Genomic DNA, 16,417 nt, shown 5'->3' with positions numbered 1-16,417 from the left:
TAAAATGGGGTTTGTTGTGTGATACACTTACCAAGTGCTGCAGAGTCATGGAGTGGTCTTCTCCTGGAACTTGTGGCAGAGAATGAGTAGTACGGTGTCCCAGGTTTTCCTGAAGAAGAGATTTGTGCTGGGCTTCCAAGCCCTAGATCTTGTCTCAGGAGACTAGACTATAAAACAAGGCCAAAAAAACAAGTTATCTTCTCACTGATTATGAACCCAGATCTGAAAATGACATCACTCCTGAACTATCTATAGTAACTTCAACAAACCCTTGAATTTAGGAAGTATCTAAGTACTTACTTGAATTTTATTAGACCATTAGTTTAAACCTGTATTTTCTCTTTTTCCCCATCCTCATGTTGCCTGCTTTCTAGTAATTATGTAGATCCATACACTCTGAGGGTTGAAAGATACTTTAGTTACTATGTAGTTCCACTCTTTAATCATCAAGAACATTTTTGAAAAATGGCCACTCAGCCTTTGCTTGAATGCTTTCATGACCACAAAAGGTAGTCAATTCTGTTCTTTTTCCATTTTTTTTTTCCTTTTTGGAAAGCTCTCATTGTTTGAAGAGTGCCAATATTTTCAAGACTAGCCATTCCTGTTTTCTTCAACTGTGTCTCATGACATGGTTTGAATGTCCTCCTCACCATCCCTGATACAGACCTCTAGATTTTCCATTTGTCAAAGTCTCTTGCAAAGGAGAATGGAGAATAATGCCCCAGATGTGGCCTTATTAATGCAGAGTAGTTTTCAACACTACATTTAAACAACCCATTTGTGCTAGCTAGCTCATACTGAGAGGTTAAGAGTAATCACACCCTGTTACTCTTTACTGTATAAGTTGCTCTTAAGTCATGTCCCTCCAATGGTTTCTTTGTTCAGTTTGTGTTCTTTGGTTCCAAGTACAAGACTTAACATTTATCTCTGATAAAATTCATCTTGTTATATTTGATCCATAATAATCATCCATTTTTATCCTTGTCCAGGATGACAAGGCTGAGGAGAGAGCCCTAATGTATGTCACAGTGATGTCATGAAACTGTGTCAAGCACTTCACTGAAATCCAGAGATTCAGCAGCCCTGACCTACTAACGAATTGACCGTGTCATAAAGCAAATGAAGTTAATTTGGCAGAATTTGTTTTCAAGCTTTCTGGTAGCTGAGGGAAAAGGAAGACCTCAATTGGAAAGGGTGTTCGATATACTTGAGAAGATGCTCTCAAATGAAAAGAGCTGTGATTTCTCTCATATATTCACTATTCTCCCAGTCAATAATACCCCTTACTGTTATCACCATACTGTTGGTAGTTGTCATTCCAGCTACTGAGCATCATAAAGGTATTGAGAAATAAACCTCAGCTCTGGTTAGAAAGAATCAGTAGAACTTTATACTGCTAGTCATAATAGTCCAGTCCCTGCCTCCAGAAAGACTTTCATTTCAGTTTGTCACACTATTTAATAATTTTAAGTAATATTTGTGTTTCAGCTTAAAAATCTAAGGTGGAATTAACATAAAATTAACCATTTTAACATTTCCAATCAGTGACATTTAGTACATTCATAATGTTGTACAACCATCACCAGCTAGTTCCAGAACATTTCGTCACCCCAAAAGGCAACTCCATACCCATTCAAACAGTCACTTTCATTCCTCCCCTCCTCCAGCCCCTGACAACCACTAATCTGCTTCTGTCTCTGTGGATTTAACTTATTTTGAATATTTCATATAAATGGAATAACTAATATGTGATCTTTTGCATCCAGCTTCTTTCACTTAGCATAATGTTTTTGAAGTTCATCATGTTGCAGCATGTATCAGTACTTCGTTTCTTTTTAGGAATGAATTATATTCCATTGGACAGGTATACTACAATTTGTTCATGCATTTATCCATTGATGTAACATTTTGGTTTTCTCCAGCTTTGGACTATTGTGAATAGTGTTGCTATGAACATTGGTGTGCAAGTATTTGTTGAGTATCTCTTTTCAATTCTTTTGGTTATACTCTTAAGAATGGAGTTGCTGGGTCACGTGGCAAAATCTGTCTAACTTTTGGAGAAACTGCCAAACTGTTTTCCATGGTGACTGCACAATTTTACACTTCATTGTATGACGGTTCTAAGTTCTCTACATCCTTACCAATACTTGTTACTTTCTGTTTTTTAAATTATAGCCATCTTCATGGTGTGAAGTGGTTTTGATTTGCAGTTCCCTCGTGACTAATGATGCTGAACAACTCTTCTTGGGCTTGATGGTCCTTTGTATATCTTCTTTGGAAAAATGTTTATTCAAGTCCTTTGCCCATTTTTGAATTGAGTTGCCTTTCTGCTGTGGTATTCTAAGAGTTCTTATATGTTCTGTTCTGTATATTAGACCCTTATCAGACATCTGATTTGCAAATATTTTCTCCCATTTTGTAGGTTGTCTTTTCATTTCTTGATAATGTCCTCTGATTCACAAGTTTTTAATATTGATGAAGTCTAACTTATTTTTCCCTTTGTTTCTTGTGCCTTTAATGCCATATCTAAGAATCCACTGTCAAATCCAAGGTAATGAAGATTTATCCCTACATTTGCCTCTGAGAGTTTATAGTTTTAGCTCTTATACTTAGATCACTGATGCACTTTGAATTAACTTTTGTATATAGTGTAAGGTAGGGGGTCCAACTTCATTCTTTTGTATGTGGATATCCAGTTGCTCTAGCACTACCTGTTGAGGAAAACAGTATTTCCTAACTCAGTGGTCTTGGCACCCTTGTTAAAAATGAATTGGTCATACATGTTCGGGTTTCTATCTGGACTTTCATTTCTATCACATGGGTCTATAGGTCTACCTTATACCAGTTCCACAGTGTTTTGGTTACTGTAGCTTTGTATTAAGTTTTGAAATTGGAAAGTATGCGTACTCCAATTTTACATTTCTTTTTCAATGCTGTTTTCGCTATTCGGGATTTCTTGAAGTTACATATAAATTTGAGGACCAGCTTTTCCATTTCTGCAAAAAGATGCCATTGGAATTTTGATAGGGGTTGCATCGAATCTGTAGATTGCTTTGGGGAGTATTGCCATCCTAACAACAATAAGTCTTCCAATTGATGAACACTGAATATTTTTCCTTTTACTTAGGTCTTCTTTAATTTCTTTCAGCAGTGCTTTGTAGTTTCCAGTGTACAAGTCTTACACCTTGTAGTTAAATTTATTCCTAGGTATTTTATTCTTTTGGATGATACTGTTGAGTTGAGTTGTTGCTTAATTTTATTTTTGGTTTGTTCATCAGCGTAAAGAAATAAAACTAAATTTTGTGTGTTGATCTTGAAACTTCGCTAAATTCATTTATTAGCTCTAATAATTTTATTATAGATTCCCTATGTATAAAGATCATATCATCTACAAACAGAGATACTTTTACTTATTCCTTTCCAATTTGGATGTCTTTTATTTCTTTTTCTTGCCTAAATGCTCTGGTTAGAATGTACAGTAAAATGTTGAATGAAAGTGGTGAAAGTAGACATTTTTGTCCTGTTCTTGATCATAGGAGGAAAGGCTTTCATGTTTTACCACTGGGCATGGTATTAGGTGTGGGTTTTTCACAAATGACCTTTATCAAATTGAGGAAGTTCCTGCCTATTCCTAGTATTGTGAAGTGTTTTATCATAAAAGGGTGTTGAATTTTGTCAGATGCTTCTTCTGCATCAAATGTGATGATGACTGAGTGACTTTTCCCCCTTCATTCTAATTAATGAATGATCAATTCTCATATGTCTAATACACATGCATTCTTAAAATAAAACCCAGTTAGTCGTGGTGTGCAATCCTTTTAACACGGTGGTGGATTTGTAGCTTGCTAGTATTTTGTAGAAAAATTTTCATTAATATACAAAAAGGATATTGGTCTGTAGTTTCCTTTTTCCTGTGATATCTCTAGTTTTGTATCAGGGTAATTCTTGCCTCGTTGAATGAGTTAAGAAGTGTTTGAGAAGGGCTGGTGTTAATTCTCCTTTAAATGATCGGTAAAATTCATTAGTGAAACCATTTGGTCCTGTGCTTTTCTTTTTTGGGAGGATTTTTATCACCGATTCAATCTACTTGTTTTAGTTCTGTTCAGATTTTCTATTTCTTCAGTTTTCGTGGTGTGTATGTTTCTAGGAATTTGTCCATTTCTTCTACAGTGTCTGATTTTTTAGCATACAACTGTTCACAGTATTCTTTTGTAATCCCTTTTATTTTTGTAAGGTTGGTAGTAATGCTCCCTATTTTCATTTCTGATTTTAGTAATTAGACTTTTTTTCTTAGTCAATATAACTAAAGGTTTGTCAATTTTGTTTATCTTTTCAGAGAAGCAACTTTTGATTTTGTTGGTTCTATTGTTTTCCTTTTCTCTATTTTAAAAAATTTCTGCTCTAATCTTTATTATTTCCTTCCTTCTGCTAGCATTGGGTTTGGTTTTCTTTTCTTTTTCTAGGTTCTTATGGTATAAAGTTAGGTTACTGATCTTTCTTCTTTTTCAATGTAGACATTTACAACTATAAATTTCCTTCTGATCACTGCTTTCACTGCACTTCATACGTTTTGCTATACTGTCTCTTCATGTGATATTTGATATTTTCAAAAAAAGCCTATTCAACAATGCTGGAGCACACATGAAGTAATCAGTATATTAAATCACCCAAAGATCATTGCATCTTTCAGAAATGTTTATAATTAAGAAGACAAAATTTTCAGACTTCTCAAAAGGTAAGTGATTCTTTGACTAGAGTTGATATCTTCTTTTACAAAAGAGGAAAGTGAGAAGAGGATTTCAATCACTAGACAATATGATGTGTATATGAAAAGACTGCATAATATCAATGTAATTACTTAGCATTAATCACACAAATTCCAACAGATACAAGGTTCAACAGATTAGGAAACAAAGGTGTTGACTAACAGACATGAAGGAGAAATAGCTCCCCTTAAGACAATAATCTCTAGGAGAAATGATAAAAATGAGAAAACAATTAATATAAATGTAAATGACACATGTATCCTTTCTATTTCTATAACAAACCATTAGAAGTGGATCTCCTGATTATGTTATTTGTGTGAGAATAGTGTGACCCAGGAATCATCAAGTCTCCCACACATTATACTAAAATTTCCATTGTTACATCTGTTTTGTGTTTCTTTCTTTCTGTTTTTTTGCCTGTGCTAGGCACATTTGACATTCCTCAAATAGCAATTAGAATATGGCTAGAGTATGCTAGATGGAACATATTATTACCACATGTTTGAGGGCAGGGGTCATGTACCTTGAATTTTTCCTTAAAAACATCATTAGTCTTTTAATAGGATGTTCCCTGCTCAGTGCAAACTGACTTTCATGATATCATGTTTTGAGGTGCCTGCTGTACTTATTACTTTATCTGTGTTTTCTCATGTAGAAGGTACATACAAAACTGGTCACCGTACCCACACAAACAAATATGTGAGAGGAGATGGGCATTCATGTATCTCTTAACAGTGTTCCTTTCAACATTTCCCTGGCATATAAATTCTAATGAGCATATAAGATGATGATTAATACTAGTGGTCAACAAACCATGGCCTACAGGTCAAATTGGGCTTGTTTGGAAAATACTTTTATTGGAACACAGTCTCAATTTACTTATATATTATTGGCTATGGCTGTTTTTGTGCTACAGTGGAAGAGTTGAGTAGTTGCAACAGACAATGTATGATCTGGAAAGCCTTAATTATTTACTATGTAGCCCTTTTTAGAAAATATTAATTGATCCCTTATGTAATGCTTTAATGGCAAAACAAAGGGCTGAGTTTGGAGGATGGTTAAGAAGTCTGTCTGCTTAAAGCTGTAAGATAGATAAACTTTCAGATGAATAAAATGTAGTCAGTAAGTTATTTCTTCAAAGAAGTCCAGTAATAGTCATAATAAAGACTAAAAGAAGCATAAAACAATCTAAAAGGTGAATAGGCAAATGTATTTCTTATATTCCTAAAAGTAAATAAAATGTGTACAAAAACTCTGATGTCCTGGAAACAGCATGGGCTTTGGAGTTAGCTACCCTGAGTTCAAAACCTGACTGTAAGATCCTGGGCAAATTATCTAACATTAATGCATCTGTTTTGTTTGGTTATATTAATATTTCACAGGATTACTGGGAGAAGTAAATGAAGCTTAAGTAAAAGTGAGTAGCATGGTGGTAGGCCCTAGAGAAAGTAAAAACTCCATTTCATTTTTTTTCCTCCATAGGTTACCATATTCTAAGTATCACAAAGAATGAAAATTGTTTCCTGGGCACAAACTCGTTCTCCTAAGTAAGCAGACCTCGTCTGCCCTGAATCCAAGACGGTTGAGTTGCAACTCCCAATGGCTAAAGTAAGATAGGATATTGGAAATAGAAAAGAGAATAGGCCCCCAGAGAAAGGATTGACAATTAGAGGCTAAATCCAAAGAGTGTGACAGATTTAAACTGTATCAACCTAGACCAAGAATAAACAGAAAAACGCCAACTTATTCTCAGAGTAATTCAGCAGAAGTGTGTGTATTTGTGTGCATAAACCCACATTTAGCATACAAACATCTACAGACACATATTGAGTGAAAGAATGCGTGTGTACCAATATGGTGAAATGTTAAATGATGAAACTCGATTAAGAGTACCTGGATGCTCACTGTACTATTCTGGTATATTTTCTGTGGGTTTGTAATTTTTCAAAATAAAAACTTGGAGAAAATCAGACTAAATATCAAGGATCCACTAGCACACCATCAAATGTACCATCTCAGTTAATATTTACTGCAACCTTACTAAGCATTACGTACAGAGATTTTATGTTATACAAATAGCAAACAGTGGAACCTAACTTGAATCTAGTTCTGTTGAAGAGGCTCTTTCCTCAATACAATAAAACTTACACAATAGTCCAGGAACCCAATTACCATTTATAAGATTAACTTAAAAAAATATAAGTGACCTATAAATGAATTTGTGAACCATAATCCTAAAGCTGAGTTACCTATAGAATACATACTGGTAGGTTTTTCTACATATGCATGAAATAAAGGAAGAAAAAGAACAAATTTGTTTTAGGGAAAAAAGTTTCCTTGTTACCAATTTTACCGTTGATATACTTTTCTCCTTATTGTTGCCAAACCTGGAGATGTGGTTAGGAAATACCGTCTTCTTTTTCTCCAGTGAATATCAGTGCCAAAAAAGATATAGAAGTTGTTCTTTATTCAGCTGCCCTTCACTCAGCTGTCCTAATCATAGAAATAACCATTTCCCCATTTTACCTGTATCATGGTCAAAATGATTAGGCAAAGTAAATGTAGGAGAAATTGTTTCCTCCAAGAAGACAAGATGATATTTTATGCTGTTAACTAAAATGAAATGTTCAGTACTATAAGAAACACAGAAGAAGTTTAAGACAAGGTTTTCTCCACAAGGACTTGATAATCTAAGAAATAATACCCGTGGAACTAATGGTAAATATGACTTTAAAAATCAAGGACTAAACTATATATGCCTAACATTTTGATATTCTACCACTGACAAAATCATGTATTTTTCCTTTATTTGATCCTTCAAACATTTTGGTAAAACTAAAGTACACATAATAAACTACTGAATTTTTTCCTAAAATAAAATTACATATCATCTCATATTATTGATTTTTCTGCCTGCCTGAAACAAATGAGAAGCATTATTGATCTTGTCCTGGAGGTATCTAAGGCAAAAAGAATACCCAAGTATCCCAGCGGATACAGAACTAGACAAAGCAGTTTTATTCTGCTGTCTTATTCAAGGCAGAATTAGTATTCTGAAATGACATAGCACTAAATTTCTTAACACATGCTTAGAGAAAAGAATCTTTTCTACAGTCATCTAGCAACTCCATCTGTGAAAAATGTACCTAATTACCAAAGATAATTAATAAAGGGTTATTCCTGAAACACTAAGATAGCCTAGATTATTATTATTTTTTGCTCTTCATATTCTTTTAATGCTTTTATATATATTTGAAATAAATTATTTTTCAAAGAAGAAATTTAGAGGCTTGAAGTTTATTATATTACTCTCTCTACTCTTCTGGAATTTGAAGTTTCTTCAAATTAATAAAATACCATATTTCATTTATTTTTTTAAACATCTTTATTGGAGTATAATTGCTTTACAACGGTGTGTTAGTTTCTGCTTTATAACAAAGTGAATCAGGTATACATATACATATGTTCCCATATCTCTTCCCTCTTGCGTCTGCCTCCCACCCTCCCCATCCCACCCCTCTAGGTAGTCACAAAGCTTGGAGCTGATCTCCCTGTGCTGTGCGGCTGCTTCCCACTAGCTATCTATTTTACATTTGGTAGTGTATATATGTCCACGCCACTCTCTCACTTTGTCCCAGCTTACCCTTACCCCTCCCCGCGTCCTCAAGTCCATTCTCTACGTCTCTCCGTCTTTATTCCTGTCCTGCCCCTAGGTTCTTCAGAAACGTTTTTTTTTTTTAGATTCCATATATATGTGTTAGCATACGGTATTTGTTTTTCTCTTTCTGACTTACTTCACTCTGTATGACAGACTCTAGGTCCATCCACCTCACTACAAATAACTCAATTTTGCTTCTTATTAGCCTAGATTATTGTAATAAAAACTTACAGTAAGGTTTTTTTTTTTTTTTTGCGGTACGCGGGCCTCTCACTCTTGTGGCCTCTCCCGTTGCGGAGCACAGGCTCCGGACTCGCAGGCTCAGTGGCCATGGCTCATGGGTCCAGCCGCTCTGCGGCATGTTGGATCTTCCCGGACCGGGGCACGAACCCGTGTCCCCTGCATCGGCAGGCAGACTCTCAACCACTGCGCCACCAGGGAAGCCTGATGGGGAGCTTATTAATTGAAGACGTAGAAAGGTATAAAAAACAATCATGATAAAATAGAGTACATAAATTGTTAAAATTTCCCAGATGAATTCTTTTCTTTTGGCCTCGTGGCTTGCAGGATCTTAGTTTCCTGTCTAGTTCCCGGACCAGGGATTGAACCTGTGTCCTCGGCAGTGAAAGTGCGGGGTCCTAATCACTGGACTGGCAGGGAATTCCTCTCAGATAAATTTTTTTTTTCATCTTTATTGGAGTATAATTGCTTTACAATGGTGTGTTAGTTTCTGCTTTGTAACAAAGTGAATAAGTTATACATATACATATGTTCCCATATCTCTTGCGTCTCCCTCCCTCCCACTCTCCCTATCCCACCCCTCTAGGTGGTCACAAAGCACCAAACTGAGCTCCCTGTGCAATGCGTCTGCTTCCCACCAGCTATCTATTTTATGTTTGGTAGTGTATATATGTCCATGCCACTCTCTCGCTTTGTCACAGCTTACCCTTCCCACTCCCCATATCCTCAATTCCATTCTCTAGTACGTCTGTGTCTTTATTCCTGTCTTACCCCTAGGTTTTTCATGACTTTTTTTTCTTAAATTCCATATATACTGGGCTTCCCTGGTGGCGCAGTGGTTGAGAGTCCGCCTGCCGATGCAGGGGACACGGGTTTGTGCCCCGGTCTGGGAAGATCCCACATGCCGTGGAGTGGCTGGGCCCGTGAGCCATGGCCGCTGAGCCTGCATGTCCAGAGACTGTGCTCCGCAACGGGAGAGGCCACGGCGGTGAGAGGCCCGCATACCGCAAAAAAATAAATAAGTAAAAAACAAAAAAATCCATATATATGTGTTAGCATACGGTATTTGTCTTTCTCATTCTGACTTACTTCACTCTGTATGACAGACTCTAGGTCTATCCACCTCATTACAAATAGCTCAATTTTGTTTCTTTTTATGGCTGAGTAATATTCCATTGTATATATGTGCCACATCTTCTTTATCCATTCATCCGATGATGGACACTTAGGTTGTTTCCATCTCCGGGCTATTGTAAATAGAGCTGCAATGAACATTTTGGTACATAACTCTTTGAATTATGGTTTTCTCAGGGTATATGCCCAGTAGTGGGATTGCTGGGTCATATGGTAGTTCTATTTGTAGTTTTTTAAGGAACCTCCATACTGTTCTCCATAGTGGCTGTACCAATTCACATTCCCACCAGCAGTGCAAGAGTGTTCCCTTTTCTCCACACCCTCTCCAGCATTTATTGTTTATAGATTTTTTGATGATGGCCATTCTGACTGGTGTGAGATGATATCTCACTGTAGTTTTGATTAGCATTTCTCTAATAATTAATGATGTTGAGCAACCTTTCATGTGTTTGTTGGCAGTCTGTATATCTTCTTTGGAGAAATGTCTATTTAGGTCTTCAGCCCATTTTTGGATTGGGTTGTTTGTTTTTTTGTTATTGAGCTGCATGAGCTGCTTATAAATTTTGGAGATTAATCCTTTGTCAGTTGCTTCATTTGCAAATATTTTCTCCCATTCTGAGGGTTGTCTTTTGGTCTTGTTTATGGTTTCCTTTGCTGTGCAAAAGCTTTGGAGTTTCATTAGGTCCCATTTGTTTATTTTTGTTTTTATTTCCATTTCTCTAGGAGGTAGGTCAAAAAGGATCGGCCTGTGATTTATGTCATAGAGTGTTCTGCCTATGTTTTCCTCTAAGAGTTTGATAGTTTCTGGCCTTACATTTAGGTCTTTAATCCATTTTGAGCTTATTTTTGTGTACGGTGTTAGGGAGTGATCTAATCTCATACTTTTACATGTACCTCTCCAGTTTTCCCAGCACCACTTATTGAAGAGGCTGTCCTTTCTCCACTGTACATTCCTGCCTCCTTTATCAAAGATAAGGTGACCATATGTGCGTGGGTTTATCTCTGGGCTTTCTATCCTGTTCCAGTGATCTTTCTGATTTTGTGCCGGTACCATACTGTCTTGATTACTGTAGCTTTGTAGTATAGTCTGAAGTCAGGGAGCCTGATTCTTCCAGCTCCGTTTTTCGTTCTCAACATTGCTTTGGCTATTTGGGGTCTTTTGTGTTTCCATACAAATTGTGAGATTTTTTGTTCTAGTTCTGTGAAAAATGCCAGTGGTAGTTTGATAGGGATTGCATTGAATCTGTAGATTGCTTTGAGTAGCAGAGTCATTTTCACAATGTTGATTCTTCCAATCCAAGAACATGGTATATCTCTCCATTTATTTGTATCATCTTTAATTTCTTTCATCAGTGTCTTATAATTTTCTGCATATAGGTATTTTGTCTCCTTAGGTAGGTTTATTCCTAGATATTTTATTCTTTTTGTTGCAATGGTAAATGGGAGTGTTTTCTTGATTTCACTTTCAGATTTTTCATCATTAGTGTATAGGAATGCCAGAGATTTCTGTGCATTAATTTTGTATCCTGCTACTTTACCAAATTCATTGATTAGCTCTAGTGGTTTTCTGGTAGCATCTTTAGGATTCTCTATGTATAGTATCGTGTCATCTGCAAACAGTGACAGCTTTACTTCTTCTTTTCCGATTTGGATTCCTCTTATTTCCTTTTCTTCTCTGATTGCTGTGGCTAAAACTTCCAAAACTATGTGAATGAGTGGTGAGAGTGGGCAACTTGTCTTGTTCCTGATCTTATCAGATGAATTCTTTATACTGTACCATGTATTCTTTTGTCACTGAGGGATAAAGAAAGAAAACTGTTCTAAAAGCAAAATTAGTATAGTATTATTATATTTGCAACTGCTCTTTTAATTTAGAAACATCACAGTACAGTTCAGCTGTGAGTCCATCTGAAGTTTCAGAGACAGGGGAATTGAAAATGACAAAGAAGCCTCTCACCTCATGTCACAACCAAATCAAAATCTAAGAGGGTGAATGGGAACTCAGGGCAAAATATAAATGCTGGGCTTTAATAATGTATCAGTCTTCTGTTAACTTTCTACAAATGATTAAAAAACAGGCTGTAATAAATCTCGAATTTGGAAAACACAGACATTTGTGAAATAATTGTATTATTATGCAAATTCATTTACATTGAAATTCCAGGGATATGTTAGCAATTATCAGCAAGTTGTTAAAGAATTCTATCCTGAGAATCTCATTAGATAGCAATGCAAACTACAGTTATCATTCTGAGAACAAAGGGATCTTGAATGAGTAATCAATAGCAACTGGCAGAAAATGAGACATTAATTATGATCCTCTCTAGTGTTTTGTCTAAGACAAGATTTCATTAAATGCTTTGTGCAACCTGAATAGTTCCAAGTCATTACCAACATTTTGGACAATATATTAATTGGGGGAGGGGGTGGGGAGGGATGTACAAGGACGCAAAGTAAAAGAAAACCTGAGATGCTTCTATTTCTTTCCTAGGTCAATAAAAACACACCAGCCACCACTACTAGCCAACTGCTATGCTCATTCTTTTACAAGTCCCAAATCTTATAATCTCAACATGGTCTCTTGAAAATTTAATTATCATTTTCAATATTTAAAGTGTCATGCAGGTTTGAGAAGATAATGACAGTCATCCATCAAATGCATCCTGCCAACACAATCAGCCCAATCTTTCTGGCTTAAAAAGAGAAAAAAGAAAAAAGAGAAGAAAAGAAACTACCTATATACTATTAAATTACTAAAACATGGCAATCTTAGTAGTTTAAGTTTCTCAATCTTCCTTAATTATCAGTAAACAGAGGGAAATTTTACCATCTTATTATTTCATTTTCACTATTTTTTTTCTTTGAACTTTTCTCCTGAATCCTCTATCAGCCAATGGAAAGATAACAAAGTAGGAAGATCTGGGATGTAGATTGATAAAAGAGACCTCTCAGAAATAAAAGAACTATGAAAAAACCCAGCAAAAATAAAAGCTATTTTAATATATCCAGCATTTAAATAATTTAAGAACGACTTGGTATTTTATAGGCTTCCATAAGGAGAGTCCCCACTTTCAAAAATGCTATAGGAATGCCCTGAAGGCAGACTCCCATGAGGTTAGTAGTGAGCATACTCTAAACATGTCTTCTCCTAAGTGAGCAGTTTTTCTGACTGTTTAAATTTAGAAACTTCCTTGATAAATAGGGCCCTCTGGAAGACTTCCTGTAAAGGTACCAGTATGCCTTTGAGCCTTTTCTTTTATGAATACAAAGCAGCCAACTATGTGAGATGTTAACCAACATAAGAAGAACAAGAGATAAGGAAATGTCATTTCTCTTTTGCTTCTGTGGAAATGGTGTTATGTAGCCCTAAGATTTTCAGCAGAGTTCTAATACTTTGAAGCCACTCCTTTTCCGTTTAATGTTAGCTTTCACATCTAGTAAATGAGTATACCCTCTTTCCCATACCTTGCATTCTCAAGAATACAATTAAGGGTAACACAAAACCTAATATAGCACTAGGCCTACAGTTAGGCATGTAATACTTTTTGAAATGAAACATTCTATACTGGACATCTTTTTAAAAACCAAACTTTTTGGGAATTTTCAAATATAAACAAAAGTAGGAAAAAAAGTGTAATAAACCTTTATTTATATACCTTTCACCCAGCTTCAACAACTGTCAGTATTCTGCTGCTTCTGCTTCATTTATTCTTCCATCTCTCAGCTCTTGTTACATCCCCCAAACTGACAACAATCCCTTATTAACATGTAATATCCAGTCTGTGGTCACCTCTTTTTTCACTTTTTTTCCCCAGGATGGTGTCTAATCTCTAGCCATTATTTAACAGACTCCTTTCTCCTGAAATAAGTTTACAAAAGAATAATGATCTTTGAAACAATATTCTGAAACAGCGCTGAGTAGCACGAAAAATATAATTAGCAAGTTTTATGGAGGGAATAGGAACAAAGAAACAATGCCTCTTCCCCCTGCCAAGTTACCTCTGCATAATCTAACTCTCTCTGGCCTTTTAACAGAAGCAGGAAATTAAAACTGCCTACTGTTCATACTTCATGATGAGACATAACTCTCACAAAACAATTTATTTTACCTCTGCTCCAAACAACTCACAAAGCCCGGCTCACCCTGAAGGCAGATGATGGCTTACTACCCTTTCCTGGATCGCAGGATTCAGAGTCAAACATTTTTTGAATGCCTACTGTGTGCCAGCCACTGTGCATGCCCTTTCACATGCTCCTTTATTAGTGAATCATCTCTCGGATAGCTTCAACATTTGATCCAACAGCCAGTTTTATGTCTTAACATTCCTGACTCCAACAATCCTCCATCACCATCGAATAATCTACTCCTGAAAAGGTGTTGGTATGGGGAACCACTTGACTTCTGAAATTTTTAAGTTCAATATTCAATTCTGACATAATCTATTCTTAAAGCACCATCACTCCCCTACTACTAATTGCACCTGTAAAACGTAAACAGAAACCTCAATTAAACAGAGCTGAGAGATCAGAACGGAGAGCTCTCACCACCTGTGATAAGAGTCCAGAAGGAAGAAGAAAGACTCCTCTTCTTTCCTGACAAGGACTCAGTCAGTGAAAAGCCATGAACTCTTGTTTACTCCAGCCCTCCCAATTTCCTTTTCGCCCTCTATAAAAGCATTCTCCTTTCCTTGCTGTGGGAGACTTGCATGTGGCTCACTACGGTTACAGACCTTGAATTGCAATTCTTTGCTGATCCCAAATAAACTCATCTTTGTTGGAGAAATATCTGGTACTCTACTTGTTTTAGGTCAACATTTTGGTGGCCCATAGGGAGACCAGAGAAGACCCCCAACGACTCTGGGGCTGGTAAGCCAACAAGTGTGGTACTCACAACTGAGTCCATTTTGCTCACTGATTTTCTTGCTGACCCTGAGATTTGAAGGTATGTCTTTCTCCTGGATCCATGCTCTTACCCTCTTTGTGTTTGAAGGTCTTCAGGCTTTATTTGGGATCTATTTTAAGGTTTCACCTTTCTGGTTAAGGCCTTGCTCTGTATGTGAGTACCTGTTTGGCAAGCCAGTCTGATTTTGAGAATAGACTGGCTCAACTAAAGCTGGCTGAGAAGCTGTCCACCCATTCCTTTGGTAACAGGGACTGCTTCACTGAAACCGCTTCAGTTGAGCCACTGGCCCATTCCTATGAAAGAGGGGCTGTTTTCTGGAAACTTGTTGAAAAATCTTTGGCCCCGTTCCTCTAGGACAAAGCTGTTTCCTTTTAACTGGATGATATAAGCTTGCTGGTTGTTCGAGTTTGAAGCTGTTTGAACTGAGCTGTTTGGGCAGTTTGAAAAATTATTCTTTTACTCTAGAGAAAAACCTCTGAGGAATGGGATCCCAGTTATCTAAGTATTTTGAGGGCACCCCCTCTTACAGGAACTCAGGCTGATTTTATGTTTAAGAACCTTCCTCAGGCACATTTTAAACTAAATGGACCAAACTGACCAAAGGCAATTTAGAATATCAATGGCCATTATGGGGAACATTTAAAATTCCCAACTTTAATTTCCTTTAAATTGAATGACTACAACCGCTCAAAAATCTTGAGAACTGAGAGGAATACCTATTTTAATCGGTATTTTGAGGTTTCCCAATGTTATCAGGAGTCTGAAATTGCCTCTCTGCAAAATAAGATTTTAAGGTAAGATTTCTCTTGTTGAACTTCCCTTTTTCTCTGAAACTCTACCTACTCCCTTTTCTTCTGAACTTGTCAGAACCTGTCCCTTTAAAATTAAGCCTTCTGAGGATCCAGAGGCTAAACCCTTAATTTCTTATATTCCCTGGACCAAAACTGAACTGGGAGCCATAGTCAAATATTTTCCCAAAGTAACTAAAGATCCTCACAGATTTGCTGAAGAATTTAATATAGTCATTCAAACTTATCAACCTGGTTTCTCTAATTGTATCAACTAGTTTATATACTTGTCAGTGAAGGCCAGACCCAGTACTGAAAACTGCTAATTGGGAAAATCCTGAAAGGTCTCTAGAATTACAACTGGGAGGCCAGCCCACTAACTTATTATATGATCAGGCTCAGGCAATCACTAGGTGACTTCATCAAGCAATTCCTGGGGCTTTTCCGAATCCTGTTGATTGGAACAAATTCAGACTTGCACACAAAAATCTGATGAACCTATTCATGACTATTACAATCGACTTCAAATTGTTTTTAAAGAAAATTCTGGTTTTCCTTCATATGTTGATTCCACCTGAGGAACTTTTAACTCTACATTTATTAATGGGCTGAACCGGGACCTTTCCCTTCTAGTAAAAAGGACCAGGATGGAATGGGAAACTATGTCCACTCCAGATTTAGGTAATCTGGTAAACCAGCTCTCTCACACTCTAGAGCAGTCACCTAAAAAGAAGATGAACAAAATCTTAATCCTCAACTCCAGCAAATGAAAGTTCCTAAACAAAGTAAAAACCCTCCTAGTTTTTGTTATTATTACAAAAAGCCAGGACTTTGAAAAAGAGATTGTTAATTAAGTGCTTTAGGCACCTTTAGCTCTCTAACTAGCCTTTCCAACATCCTGCCAATTCTCAATGGTAGGGGCTCTGAG

At 36.6% G+C, this 16,417-nt stretch overlaps 1 protein-coding gene across 9 annotated transcripts in view; it reads right to left on the bottom strand.

Moving 5' to 3' along the window:
* The window catches only part of TCF12 (transcription factor 12), a 381,119-nt gene that overhangs the window by 84,547 nt on the left and 280,155 nt on the right, over positions 1 to 16,417 (bottom strand). For all 9 annotated transcript variants that reach the window (XM_082648173.1, XM_082648177.1, XM_082648178.1 and 6 more), the window contains one exon: positions 32 to 167. In XM_082648173.1, coding sequence (XP_082504299.1) covers positions 32 to 167 — 136 coding nt within the window. The remainder of the gene's footprint in view (positions 1 to 31; positions 168 to 16,417) is intronic.

The sequence above is a fragment of the Grampus griseus genome, assembly GCF_964374135.1.
Source record: "Grampus griseus genome assembly, chromosome: 2".
Lineage (NCBI taxonomy): Eukaryota > Metazoa > Chordata > Mammalia > Artiodactyla > Delphinidae > Grampus > Grampus griseus.
Note: the sequence above shows the minus strand (reverse complement) of the source record. Positions and strands in the feature narration are given on the sequence as shown.